At 41.9% G+C, this 15,038-nt stretch overlaps 1 protein-coding gene across 5 annotated transcripts in view; it reads left to right on the top strand.

Annotated features, from left to right (window-relative positions):
* PLEKHG1 (pleckstrin homology and RhoGEF domain containing G1) overlaps window positions 1-15,038 on the top strand; it is a 210,201-nt gene that overhangs the window by 163,320 nt on the left and 31,843 nt on the right. For all 5 annotated transcript variants that reach the window (XM_081296331.1, XM_081296328.1, XM_081296330.1 and 2 more), the window contains 3 exons: window positions 1,999-2,068; window positions 10,308-10,354; window positions 14,837-14,987. In XM_081296331.1, the coding sequence (XP_081152457.1) occupies window positions 1,999-2,068; window positions 10,308-10,354; window positions 14,837-14,987 (268 nt within the window). The remainder of the gene's footprint in view (window positions 1-1,998; window positions 2,069-10,307; window positions 10,355-14,836; window positions 14,988-15,038) is intronic.

The raw sequence follows: 15,038 nt of genomic DNA on the forward strand, positions 1-15,038 counted from the left end.
CACTCTAAAGCCCACCAACTCAAAGCTTCAGAATAACATTAACAAAGACATAATTCTAAAAGCTTTCGGAACTGAAAAACAAAAAACAGGTCATATGGAATCTTGATGGGGCATCAGAATGATAGCAGACTCTCAGTGGCACTGTTGGAATTTACAAGGCAACAGACAGCCCTTTGAATGCTCAGAGAAAATGACTTCCAACCAAGAATTCTTTTTTTTTTTTCTTTTTTTACCAGGGATTGAACCCAGGGATGCATAACCCCTGAGCCACATCCCCAGCCCTTTTTACATTTTATTTAGAGGCAAGATCTCGCTGGGTTGCTTAGGGCCTCACTAAGTTGCTAAGGCTGGCTTTGAACTCTCCATCCTCCTGTCTCAGCTTGAGCCACTGGGATTACATGTGTGCACCACCATGCCCAACTCCAACCAAAAATTCTGTATCCACGGACATCATGCACCAGTGTGAAGAGAGGAACATGTTGAAACAGGAAGAGTCCCAGAAAACTGTCCTCCTTTTACCTTTCTCAGAAAGCTGCTGGGTATTGTCACCTCTCAAAAGCAGGGATACATAGGAACTGGCCTCTAAGAAGCAAGGATCCAGCACAGGAGATAGGCCGCAGACATCGTCAGGTGGCTGTTGGTGAGCATTTCCAGCAGCTGGAAGAAAAGCATGTGCAGGACAGGGCAGGCTGTGGGCTCCAGGAGGGAGACCACAGGAAAGATGAGTAACCGGTGGGCTGTTGGATGTTCTGTCCCAGTGGGTGAGATTTATACTGCTGGCCCACTGATGAAAATCATTGGTGCGTACTTTGAAAACAAAGCAAAAAACAAAAAAAGAGAGAATTTTAACTCCAGGGAAAACATGGTTCTACAAGAAGGAAAAGAGATCCTGGTGTCTGCCAAGAGATTAAACTGGGAAAACTATTTCCATAGTCTTAAAGATACAAATTCAGACATTTAATCTCATGAAGCTACAAAAGAGAACTGATGGAGATGATGGCAAGAGGAGAAGTTTGGGGAAAATAATATAAGCAAGAAATAGCTGCAACTGAAAAATAATGGAAATCCACTCTTAATATCCATAGAAATAGGGGTGTGCCTAGCAGGAGCAGCTGAAGGGTTGAAAATGTTCTCTGCAGTGGCCCATCAAGAATGAGAAGCACAAAGCAACAAAGTGTTTCTATCCTAATTCCTATAGAACTCTTTTTTAACTTTTATTAAAATTCAATGTACTATGTATGACATTAGCAAAGACATAATGTCATACATAGTATATTAAAACAAATATTCAGCATATTAAATTACATATTAATACAATTTAAATGGAGTGCAATTTGGAAGTGTGATAATATTTATACTGAGAATGACCTTTGACCCAGCAATTCCCCTTACAGAATTTTATCAGACATTGGAAGATTAATTAAATGAATTATGGCATAGCCACAAAATGAAAGACTGAGCAGTTACTTAAACTAATGACACTGTCACTAAAAATTAATATAAATTTATATTTGAGGAGAGCGATTTTCTCCCCTGGCATGTCTCAGTTGTTAGTATGATTTGTCACTGAATGTCTGACTTCCAGTGCATTGGAAGCTCTAGAGATCAGGCACCATATGTCATTATGCTCACTGGTGTGTTCTGAGGGCCTGGCCCTATACCGGGTACCCAGGCAGTTATTTGATAAATGAGTGAGTGTTTGTGAGCATTTGTGCAGCCAAAGACAAAAGTCTAGAAAACTGAAATTTTAGGCAGGGCTTATCTCTGGTGGAAGTTTCCCAAACTGTGTTTAAATCCTTGCTCTGCTATGCCTTTGGACAAGCCCCTTATCTAATGCTTTCATACAAATGGCAGAAGGCCTTCAGTTATCCAGTTCTATGATTCCTTGTAAATGCATTAGAAATGTTTAAAATTTTAAGTTTGTAAAATGCCCTCAACCAGAAGACTTCATCTAATCCTTCCTGGGTTTTTGTTTGTCTGTTGTTTGTTTGTTTAAAGTGAACTTCTGCAAGATTTGGAAAACTGTGAAAATGATCCTGTGGCCATCGCGGAATGTTTTGTGTCCAAGGTAAGCACGTCTCATTTCTCTGGGCCAGCCAAGGCAGATAGTATGGATTGTTTCCATTTTAGAGTTAGAATGGCTGGTTTGTTACATGCGGGATGCAGTTGGACACTTCCCCCCCCCCCCAATTTGTTTCAGTAGGAAAGAAAAAAAAAAAAAAAAAAACACTGCTACTGGGAAGAGGAAGAGGCTGACTTAGTAGTTGTCCTGGAACTTGTGTAGTAACTGGAGAATGTTACTCTTTCCCAGGAAAGACTTGAAGCTTGAAGGAGGAGAGTCTAGAGTAGAAAAATGTTAGAAAAATAAATACATATAACACACCACTAAATCACTTATAAAAATACATTAGAATATAAATGTTTTCTATGAAATAAGTGTGGTACTAGCCTGGTCTCTATAATTATCTTTTTTAAAAATATTTTTTAATTGTCAATGAACTTTATTTTATTTATTTATATGCAGTACTGAGAATCGAACCCAGCGCCTTGCACATGCTTGGCAAGAACTATACCACTGAGCCACAACCCCAGCCCTTGTAATTATCTTTTATGGGATAAAAAGCAGCAGAGTGATTTCCTACACCTTAAAATGCACTCATTTTCCTATATTTTTCTTAAGCGGTGTTAATGCTTAGGAAAATACTGGGAGCAGATTTGACTTAAAGCTTACCCAGCAGTGAGCTCAGGCTCTGAACTTGGAAGGAGAGCGTGCTCCGAGACATGCCCAGCAGCCCTTGACTGTGTTCCTTTCTCAACATGCTACCTGGTAGAGATAGAAACCTATCTTGTTTAAGTTTCTCTTAAAAATTCAACAGCTTTTGTTTGGAAAACCTCTGGCAGAAACTGTGTTTCAGCAAAAGTTTGTGTGGTTTCTACAGTTGTGTAAAGGTTTGAAATGTACGAAGGTTTAAGCAAAGTTCATGAAGGTACTTGGAGACCAGCGGTGAATTAGCACCTCATTGGGAGCCTCAAGTCCAATGTGAACTTGGGATGTTGTCCCAGCCTGACCTGGCTCCAGACTTGTTCCACAAGGTCATTTCTGTTGACTGTAGATCCTTCCAGATGGCTTTGAATTCAAACATAACACCCTGTTGAAGTTCTGTAAAGACCATTGATGATGATGTGTGTAAATTCTCCTGCCTTTGCATGTATCTGTGTGTGTTCATGTGTAACATGTTGTACACACATGCTTAAACACACAGATACTCTTCAAAGTTTCCAGGGTCATAATTGATTCTCCGAAAGGTAGGAATTTTAAAAAGAGGGAAAAAAAATGAAAAGGAGAGAAATGGTAACAAGATAGTCTGAGTATATCAAAGGAGATATGTTAAAATAACCGCAGCACATAAACAACATAGAAGCTCTCGGAAACATTTGGCTTTTACTGGTAACTGTAATCACAAACTGATTAAAGATGTTCCAGCCTATGCTTAGCTCTGGCTTAATTATTCACATAAAAGTTTGTTTATGTGCCTCCTTGCCAACTCCCAAATCTTATTTTTCATTGTAACATTGCCAAGTTCAATTAGAAGACTGACTTCAGCTCTCCACACTTGCACGTGGAAGCAGGGAATCGTGAAGTTTTGGCATAACCTGCTTTTCACTCAACACTCTGATATTTAGAAGATGTTACGTTCTCTGAAACCCCACCAGCTGCTCCTCTCTGGGAGGAATGGAAAATTGTTTTAATTGAGAGGTCATTAACGACCGAGGTAAAGCTGGCGGTTGACTTCTGCTTTTATCTGGATCACTGGGGATTGCATGGAGATTCATCTTTGACCTGGCTTACCTTTGTGGTATGCATAAGTTAAGGAAATTCTGACCAACCCAAGGAGAATACAGTGGCTTTTTACCTACTGCTCCTACAAGAATAAGGAGCGGGCAGTTCTCTTGAGGGATAGAAATAAAAGTTCCCTATCGGCCACCCAATCCTGCTCTGAATTCTGGTCTGCTCTTAGGGATCTGGAGACACCTGGAAGGGCTCCTGCCTTGACCTCCGTCCCAGTGCCCATCCCTTATCTTGACTCTCAGCAGAGCTGACCCCGGGCAACATAGGAAGGAACAGTATGTCTTGAGAGCCCACCTTACCCTTAGCCACTTCCTCTCCCTGGCTGCCCAGCCCCCCTCCCTTGGTGCCTTTCTCCTTTCAGAGCCAAGGTAAACAAGCACACAGGTATACACATACACGTGAACATGTGTGTGCACACGTACACACACCCTGCCCCTGTATTATCCTCAAGAAGGTGCTGATACTCCATATCTGTACCATTAGAGTGTTACCTTCCTGGGTGCTGTCTGCATACCAAGCCTTCTCATAAGGTCCAGGAAAACTTCCCAGAATCAGAGTGTGAGGGAGAGGAGTCTGCAGCGGAAGAAGCCCTAAAATCACGCTCTGGTTACCTGTCCAGTTACCCTTTGTCCTGTTCGCTCTGTTGGACAGCCCTGACTATCAGATGCTTTGGCTCTTTGTACACTGTCTCATTTCTGATCATCTCAATTTGAAATAATTGAATAACTAGAAGTCAATATCTATTTTTTTCTAATTTGTGTAATATATAGTTTACCATGTATGCCACCCCAATCCTTTTTTAAATGTATCATTTAAAAATGTATCATTTAAAAAAGGATTGGGGTGGCATACATGGTAAACTATGGCATTTAAGTATTTACAGACCCAGGAGCTACTGCTTTTTGTGTAAAACCATTATTGACAAGGTCCACAGAGCTTTATAAATCTAAGATTCAAACCTGTATTTGATTCTCCAATAAGGCTATATTGTTGATGTCAATCAGAACTCTCTAATACATGATAGGAATATAGCCACAGTATCACAAAGCACGATTGTGCAGAAGTCTTTAGGCTTTACTAAGGCTGTGCGTACATAGGATGCAATTGGAACAAATTTCCATTGAGCCCATTATGTTTTAATTTGGCATTTCAAATGATCCTAAAGATCCCCAAACACAAGGAAAGGCAGCCTGATCTTGCTCAATCCCAGGTTGAGTAGAGTAGGGAGCAGGAAAGAACAAGAAACTTGGAGAGTGTGAGCAAATCCAGAGAAAAGCTCCAGTCTGATGTATACTTCCTAAAGGACCTTGGGCAGGTCAGTGCCTTTCTCAAACCTGGGAGCCAGGGCTGGCTTCAGGTGCCACCAGGTGAACTTGAGGGCCCAGGTGGAGGCTAAGGCAATCCAGATACTTGCTTGGTCTCATGGGATAGTATTCGTCATGTGAAACTCGAGGCCCTTTGCCTGTGGATTCTACTCTTTCTCAGGAGACACCGGAAACTGGGATATTTATATTTTCCAGTGTTTTAAAGTTGACAACTAATTTGGATTTTTAAACAGTATTATGCCTGAACACTTAGTATCATGCTTAAAATTTAGTCAACAAGGCCATGGAGAAACAGATGCTCTCACAACTGTGCCAAAGCAAAATGGCACAGACACTATGGTGAAGGATGTTGCTCAACATTACCCTGATGCCTGCTAATTCTGCTTTCAAAGATCTACTCCAAGGATCAATAGAAAAGATTCATTAGGAATGATGCTATTCTTTGCAGTAATGTTTGTTACCAAAAAAGACTGGAAACAGCCCACATGTTCCCAAACAAGAATCTGGTTGAATAAACCAGACCACATCCACGTGATGGAGTACTGTGAAGCATAAAAACAAAATAAGAATTGAAGAGGGAGTGGGTAAAAGTGGGTAGGGCACCATGGTTCTCAAAGTGGGATCCTGGCACCTCAGGGAACTTGTGACACATGCGAATTCTCAGGCCTCCATCCCGGATCTACCAAGTTAGAAACTCCAGTGAAGGGACCCAGCCATCAGCTCAAGCCCTCCAGGGGACTCTGATACCCACTCGAGTTTGAGCATCACTAGTGTAACATAATTTGTTTATCTACAAAGGGAAACAGGATAACCTATAAGATTAAAATAGGAGATAGGAGAGAATAGAATGGAGAAGAATAGAGGTTAGACTTCTTTTAATGTATTTCTTTGTTGGGTTGACTTTGAAAAAAATGTACATATTTTGGTTATTTAAAAAAAAGGTAAAAGTTTGAAGATACAATCTTCAGAAACTGAGAGCAAATGAAGCACATGCAACTAATCATGTGTCAGGTTGGTGGCATGACCATGCAGAGGGAATTCCGATTGATTTGAAAGGATGCTCTGGACAGAACTCGGCACATACATCTTTAACTGTTTTCATGATGATTCTATTTATCATGATGTTACAATTGTTATTCTGAAATTGTTGATCATGTCATGGGATAAAGCAAAAATGTATTTATGTTAGTGTCATTGAGAACAGGAATTGCTAAGGAAAAGGAAAATACAGACACAAGAGCACTTGAGGCTAATTTAAAATGCTGTACTCCTGAATCTGAATGACAGCTTGAGTAGCCCTTAGCTGAAATACTTGGGACCAGAAGTATTTCAGTATCAAATTTGGGGGAGGATATTTTGAAATATTTACATGTACTTAATGAGATATCTTGGGGATAGGACCCACATTCAAATGCAAAATTCATTTGTGTTTCATGTACACCTCATTGAGGGTTATTTTATACAGAATTTTTAGTGTACTTGCATCTTGACTGCCATAAGTTACCAAAGGTCAGGTGTGGAATTATCCACCTAGGGTATCATGATGAGGCTCAGAAAGTTTCAGACTTTGGAACATTTTGAATTTTCAGATTACAGATACTCAACCTGTACCAGTATGAACTAAGGATGTATTTTATCCTTTAAAAAAACATCATATTTTTTAACCCTGTTCACTGAAAAGCCCTAATGACTAACTCAGTAGCAATAGCATCCCTAAAACCCAAATTGTGGTCTTCAAATACTATTTGCCACCCAAGAATCAGGGCTCAGTGGAGCCTGAGTGTTTGGTAGACAATACACAAGACTTTCCATGATAATAATGGTCCGGGCATCTTGTCCCACCAGGAAACACAGAAGCTATGGAAGAGAATAGGAGTGCTCAAAGAACAATGTTCAAAAGAGGCTCTGTCAACAAAAGATGGGATTGTTGGAGTGTCAGCAAAGACAATGGAAAATGGTCAAAACTCATGAAATGTTTATGAATTTACAGTGGTATTAAAAAAAAATGGTCACCTTTGCTGGATGGCAGAGAACCATACATTATTTAGAAAAATCAAGAGAAAGAAAATTTACCCTGCACAAACTGCAGAGTAAACCAAAGTTCATAGGAGAAAGTTCCTTTTTCAGAAATATTCTGACTAATAAATGAAGCAGGAAGAACAGAACTAGAAATATCATCTTTTGTAACCCTAATACAGTAATAGATCTTGGTAGTAATTGCCAACTGCGAGCATCACAAAAAGGACAGCAAGGCCCTAAGCAACTTAGCAAGACCCTGTTTCAGAATCAAAATTAAAAGAGCTAGGAATGTATCTCTGTGGTGAAGCACCCCCTGATTCAATCCCTAGTATTAAAAAAAAAAAAGAAAGAAAGAAAAGCCAGACATCAGGTGCCTCCTGACGGAAGTGCAGTGTAATCTATGGTGGATGTTGCCAAATTTTGAAACCTAAATCTGAGCAAGCTCTACTGCTCCACACAGAGTCAGCAGACAGGGTGTGTACCAATGGGCTGTCACCAGCACTACTGAGACTGACTATTCAGGACAATCTGGTTCCTCAACCAGACTGAATCATTTACATGGGATAGTGGCACTGTGGTGATGCCACTTGGTTGAAGAGCTTGTTTTGAAGGTGCATACTCAAACCCAAATGAAATGATACGAGGCCTAGAATTTGCTTCAGAGTGATGGGGAAGCAGGGGACCAGGTGGGATGTAATGATTACAGAGGTTGGATGATGGACACTGGGATTCACATTTTATCCTTTCTATTTGTATATATACTTGAAGCTTTCCATTATAATAATATGAAATGTTTAATTTAATCCTAGTTGAGTTTAACAAGAAGGATTCTAAGGATTCTTTTTGAATGGGGGGGGGGGGTGAAGAATAATCAGAGCATTAAAATCAAGAAAAGCCAGGAGCAGTGGCGTGCACCTATAATCCCAGCAGCTCAGGAGGCTGAGGCAGGAGGATTTCAAGTTCAAAGCCAGCCTCAGTAACTTAGTAAGGCCCTAAGCAACTCAGCAAGACCCTGTCTCAAATTTTAAAAAAAGGATGTAGCTCAGTGGTTTAGTGCCCCTGGGTTCAATCCCCAGTACCAAAAAAAATTTTTTAAAGTTAAGAAAACTCAGTTTAGAATCATATGTCAGTGCAGCATAAAGTAGTTTAAGAAGTCAAAAGTTTGTGAAATCAGAAAAGAGTGAAATGCGACGTGCCACCAAATATATATATATATATATATATATATATATATATATATATTTTTTTTTTTTTTTTTTTTTTTTGGCTTGAATCATCCGTTCTGAGTGGCAGTCTGAACAGGCACTAGTGTAAAAGCCTGTCTTCTGTACTGCACCTACCTGCATAGACAGCTCTCCTCCTTGTCAGCCTAGGGATCCACCAAAAAGACTGGGGGTGTAGGAAATCTATGGCCCTCTAGTTTATTCTTCCAAATTACATAATTCAATAGGGTTCTTCACCTTTCATCATCTTTGAAGTATTTTATAGCTCCCATCAGTTTTAGATAACTGATGGCTGTGCAAATGGTTCTTGGCCACAGAAAGCAAATGAATTCTGTCCCATGCAAGAACAATCGAGTTCATTACCCAACCATCCCCATAGAAAAAACCAGTTTTGTATCTATGTGTAAATTCACTTCAGCATTCATCATTGACCTGTGATACTTTTATTTATCCTTTGATCCAATTGAAATGTCTTAGAACAATCCTCCCTAATAGGTTAAGTAAAATACCTGACAGTGTTTATTTTATATTTGCATGGAAGTCATGATTGTACCTTTTTAAAGAATTAACCTTTAATGAGCAAATATTTAATATTTCCAAATTTCAGATAAATAGGACTGGGACATCTGCAAGACTGAGGTAGCCAAGGGAATGGAATGGTTTTAGGGAATGGGTGTATGTTCGCGGCAGGAGGCAGGACCCACACATTTGATAGCCAGACATGAACTGCACTTGGGCATTGCTGCCATGCTGAATTCGTGCAGATCAGTAGGCTTGGTCCTGCTCTCAAATAAACTTTGGCTTAGTAGGGAAGAAGGGAATGCAGTAGTTTGACAAACATTGTGAGCCAAATGTGCACAGTGTGTCCTCTACCCTGAAGGAATTCCCAGTTAATGTGGGAGATGGACAAACAGAAAGTGTCACTCTCGTTTGTTTGGTGCTGCCAGGGAGGCCAGTACTGGATGTGCTGGAAGCCCAGAGTAGGAGCTGTTGGCCCAGCCCAAAAGCTCACAGAAGGCTCCTTAGAAGAAATAAGGCCCGGACTCTGAATAAGGGAGGCACAGTGGCTCTGTAGAGACAGGAGTGGGAACAGGAGTGGGCAGGGACCGCAGAAGGCACAGAGCCTTGAAAGTGCCCAGCAGCTGCTTAGCTACTTTTTTTTTTTTTTTTTTTTTTTGCGGAAGTTTCCAGGAATTGAACTGAGGGGCACTTAACCACTGAGCCATATCCCCAGCCCTTTTTAATATTCTGTTCAGAGACAGGGTCTCACTGAGTTGCTTAGGGCTTCCCTAGGTTGCTGAGGCTGGCTTTGAACTAATGATCCTTCTGCCTCAGTCCCCCGAGCTGCTGGGATTTACAGGTGTATGCCACTGCACTGCTGCACTGCATCTGGATTTTTTTTTTTTTTTTTTTTTTTTTTTTTTTTTGGCAATGCTGGGGATTGAACTCGGGGCTTCACGTATGCTAGGTGACTGCTTTACCACTGAGCCACATCCCCAGCCCCATACCAGCTTTCTTGTCTCCTGCATGTACTCCCCACCATGTTGTTCCTACATGATGTTTACATTACCCACTTATATTTCCCTCTCACCCTGTTGCATCCACAAGAGAACCAGAAGCACTTTAGGGCAGAAACTGTGTTTTTGTCCTCTTCCTGTTTGTCTTCAGAGTATCTGGAACCAGGTGTTTAGAGGACACAAATTAGGCGGAGTGTGTGCAGGTTCTAGGTATATAACAGTGGGCACAGACGGTCTCACAGGGGCTCCAGAGATGGGCCAGTGTGATTACAGAAAGAAATGTAAAGGCCCAAATGCTGTTTCTTTTCTTGTTTTTAAATGAATGTTGATGTCTGTGCTTTTTTGCCTATAAAAGTCTCTCGTTTCCTTGCAGAGTGAAGAGTTCCACATTTACACCCAGTATTGCACCAACTACCCAAGGTATGGATCAGGAAGGAGTGGGATCACTTGGGCTCACTTTCATAATGTTTCAAGTCAGCATATCCAACATGTGGAGTTCTCAGGTGCTGTCTGGCTGGCCTTGTGCTAAAAAACGTCAGCAAACACAGAACACAGAGAGAACAGACTAGGGGGATCCCAGATATCTACTGATCCCTTTGGGCTTTGGGGCTCCAAGTAGAGACAGTGCAGGGAAAAAAAAAATGAGAAAGACATGGAAAGAGACCAAAAAGATTACTAGGTATCTCCAAAGGAAAGCAGGCTGTTGGCCTCGTCTGTCAACCTTTTTCTCTGTGCCATGTCGTTACGATTGGGAAGAACTGCTAATGCATTTATGTAATCCAGCTGGGGAGAAAATGTGTTCTGTTTTTGCTCTGTAAGTTTTATGAACTACACGAGTTTTTATGGAGTTCAGAAAAAGGACAGATTGTGAGAAGCCAACAGGAGAAAAGGGGGCCCGTGGTCCCCCCTGGGCTGTTAGCTCAGTTTTGCTTACACAAGAAAGGCAGGGCAATTAGGGAACAGCCTGGGCAATACATTAATCAATCAATAAAAGCCCAGGAGCCCAATACCATGGGCCACAACTGTAGGCATTTGATTCTCCAAAAGACATTTACCGGTCACACTTTGATTCCTAAGCACTGTGTTAAATGCTATAAATACAACATGTCGAACTCCACCTCCACAGCCATTCAGAGAGATTGGGGGATTAAAGCAAGGCCCCAGAGCTTGGCACCTGATAGGCTGTCTGCAAAGTCAAGGTCATCACCACCTTTGCCCCATCCCCATCCCCATTTTATGAATGAAGAAGCTGAGGCTGATAGGCAAATTGTTTCAGGGACCAATCACATAGCTGATGAATGGCCCAGCCTATATTTGGGCCGAGGTTCCTCCACTCTCAGACCTCGTGTTGATCCCCCATGCCTTCTTACTATTTTTTTTTAACCACATGATTAGCAGTCTTGAGTTATCCCAAGGACAGCCAGGACGAGAACTGGAGGGATTTTACACACTCCGTGAGTGGTCTTAGAAGAGTCCCCAAGGATACAGCCGGTGGCAGGATCCATGTGGGAAGGGAAAAAGAATTCTTGCCCTGCTTAGAAACAGATCCAGAAAGCAGGTCTTGTTAAAAGAAAAACCCCAAGGAATAGTCCCATGAAGCCAAACCTCAGATTTACTGATGATAAAATACTTCCTATTAGAGGATCTTGCTGTCCTTTTCTAAATATTTGTCAGGATATTGTGTTGTGGGGATTTACTGGTTGGTGGCCAACCATGCTTTACCCAAATTTTCCATAAAAAGAAAGAAAGGAAAGCATCCTGCGTGCATATTGGAGCATTTATCACATATTCCTATCTATAGACACACCCCTGCTTCACAGTTTTACTCAAGCAATTTTCTCTCCTGTACTATTTGTTTCCACCTCCATACTGAAAATCAGGAAACTGTAGGGTGCTCCAGCAAAATTCCAGGGTCCTTCAGCCAAAAACCAGTTTACACCACACCCTAATGCAGAGAAATCACAGACTCAGCCCTGGGCTTCTCCACAAAACTTCTTCCTGAGGGAAAAGCCTTCAAACTGAATAATCAACAAAGTTCTGGACTCGATGATCAGAATCTGTAATATGACCTTCCCAAATTGCAAATTCAGAAGATTTGCTAAAAAAGGAAAGTAGAAAATAAAGGCGGCCTTTTCACATGTTGGGCTGCTTCAGAGTCTGCAGAAAGGCAAAATCCCTTTTGCATGAACATTATTTTTCCACATTTCTTATTGTTACATTTTAACTATATATGATGGTGGGGTTGGTTATATATTTATACATGCACACAATATAACAATATAATTTGGCCAATATCATTCCCAGTATTTCCCCTTTCCCTCCCCTCCTCCCACCCCCTGGTCCTTTTGCTCTATTCTACTGATCTCCCTTTGATTTTCATGAAATCTCCCACTCTTTCATTTCCTTTTTCCTTTCCACCTTTCACTTACCATAGAAAAACATTCAACCCTTGACCTTCTGAGTTTGGCTTATTTTGCTTAACATAATAGTCTCATTTTTCCTGCAAATTATATAATTTCATTTTTCTTTATGGCTGATTAAAACTCCCTTGTGTATCTATACCACATTTTCTTTAGCCATTCATCTGTTGATGGTCACCAAGGCTGGTTCCATAGTTTGGCTATTGTGAATGGTTATAAGAACATTTTCAAGAGCCTGCCATTCAGGGATGGTGGTATGGTTCATGGTAGAGCCCTTGCCTTGTGTGCATGAGGCCATGAGTTTCGGAAGGAGCCTGTCATTCATGGAGCACAGTTCCAAACCTAATGGAGATCCACAAGAAATAAAGAACCAATGTCTTTCAGGGGCACTCAATCACTAAGCCACATCCCCAGCCCCATTTTGTATTTTATTTAGAGATATGGTCTCACTGAGTTGCTTAGAGCCTTGCTTTTGCTGAGGCTGACTTTGAACTCATGATTCTCCTGCCTCAGCCTCCTGAGCCACTGGGATTACAGGCATGTGCCACTGCACCTGGCCCAGTTTATATTCTTTTGAGGGTAGAACTTAACTAAATGCAATAGTGGAATAGCATGTTATGGAAGATCAAATAATAAGTGTAAATTAAATAGGGTGATTTTAGCCAGGCTAAATTCCAGGTGCATGCCTGGAATATCCCAGCTATTCAGAAGGCCAAGTCAGGAGGATTGCAAGTTCAAGGCCAGCCTCAGCAACTCAGTAAGGCCTAGCAACTTAGTAAGGCCCTAACCAGCTTAGCAAGACCCTGCCTCAAAATGAAAAATAAAAAGTGCTGGGGGTGTGGCTCAGTGATGGAGCACTTCTGTTCAATCCCCAGGACCACACACACTCAGTAATGTGTAGTCGAAGTTCAAGAAGAAGTGATAAGTCTCAGTGAGGGGTAGTTAAGAACAGTTTACTGGAGAAAGTGGGGTGGGGTTTTTTGTTTGGTTTTGGTTTTGTTTTAATTTCAAGTCTGACTTGAAACCTGAGTTGGCAGAGCGGTACTTGCAAGGTGTTCTGGATGAGGAAGCCATCTCTGCTTCTTTCCCAATTGCAGGGTTTTCATATTCACAGAGAAATAGTTCTTGTCCCTCGTCCAGTCAGTTTGGTCTGAGGCCTGAGGTTCCCTTTCCCCTGTCTTAACAAGCCAAGAGTGCCAGGTGTTGTGGCCCATCTGACAAATTTTTCTTTCCCCCTTGGATCCAATCTGGTGACATTTAAGTGGCCTGGCACACTGACCAGTGTCCTCTTTCTTCCTGCCCTGTGATTTCACTGTGAAGAGGCACAAGCCCCTCCTTCCTTACCCCAGGGAGGAGCACAAACAGGACCAGGTCAGTGTCCTCAGATGCCTGACCTATAATGAGGACTTCTGGGTACCGGGAGCCCTGCATGCTCCCAGTCAGTGACACAAGTCACTCTCCAGCAGCTGCTCAAGCTATCAGGCAGCTAAGGAACTACCAGGCAGCGGGTTCTGAGGGGGGAAAAAAAAAAAAACCCTGAGAAAAGGTCCCAGGTCATATGATGGGGAGTTTTGAGATTTGGACTCAAATTTATAAACCAGTTTGATCCGATATTCTGAAAACAGATGGGTACAAATGAGAGTCCAACAACTTAATTATGAGACTTGCATTGAACTTCTTTCCAAGGAGTCTTATTTTGTTTTTTTTGACTCTGATTGTCTCAATTAATCGTGAAAACATGTTCATGACTTGGGGAATAAAAGGGATGAAATTTTTCCTACCTGCTTCCTTCTGAGTTCTGAGACCATAGATGTTACTGAAGGTGTGTGACCACCCGAGCCCCTCAGCATGCTTTAGTTGTGAGGTGTCAGCACTGTTTCTCCTGTTCCTGGAAGCTGTTTTAGCACCATCCTTAGTTACTTTCTGGGATCTGGGATAAAAAGGAACTCCAATCTACTTTTCTAATAGCCTGCAGTGAGGCACCCTCTCTGAGGATTGAGACCATCTAGAAGGAGGAGAAGCACTTGGAGGTGGAAAAGGGATCTATGTGTTCCAGAATTCTCAAATGGAAGTTAACTGTGGGGAGAGGTCTCCCAGAAGAGCCACCACATAAAACCATACAGCTTGTTCATTATACAAAGCTAACCATCAGAGTTGACAAATGCCCTGGTAGGCATTTATTGGCAAGGATCTACTGGGAAGAAGGAACTACTTCTTAGTAACAAAGTACCTTAAAATTGACTTGTGGAAACTGTGTGAGATCTGCAGTATGAGCTCTGCTTGAAGATACCAGGTAGGGCACACCTAGGGGCTAAAATCCAGCTCAGATCCCTTTTGCTAAGCCACATGCCCTGGTGTGCATCTGGTCTTCTAGAAGGAAGGACCTTGCTACTAGAAACCTTGAGCCCATGGTGCTGCATCAAAACTCAGCTACCCCTGCCCTGCATCACACTGACATAAAAAACAATTGTTCCTCTTGCAGGTCAGTGGCCGTGCTAACCGAGTGCATGAGGAACAAGATGCTGGCCAAGTTCTTCCGGGAACGCCAGGAAACTCTGAAACACTCGCTGCCTCTGGGGTCCTATCTCCTGAAACCAGTTCAGCGGATTCTCAAGTATCATCTCCTTTTGCATGTGAGTCTCTGCCTGCGCTTGAGCACTTTCCAACGGGATGGAGATCTTGTG

Source organism: Spermophilus citellus, assembly GCF_964194105.1.
Source record: "Spermophilus citellus genome assembly, chromosome: 5".
NCBI classification, from domain to species: domain Eukaryota; kingdom Metazoa; phylum Chordata; class Mammalia; order Rodentia; family Sciuridae; genus Spermophilus; species Spermophilus citellus.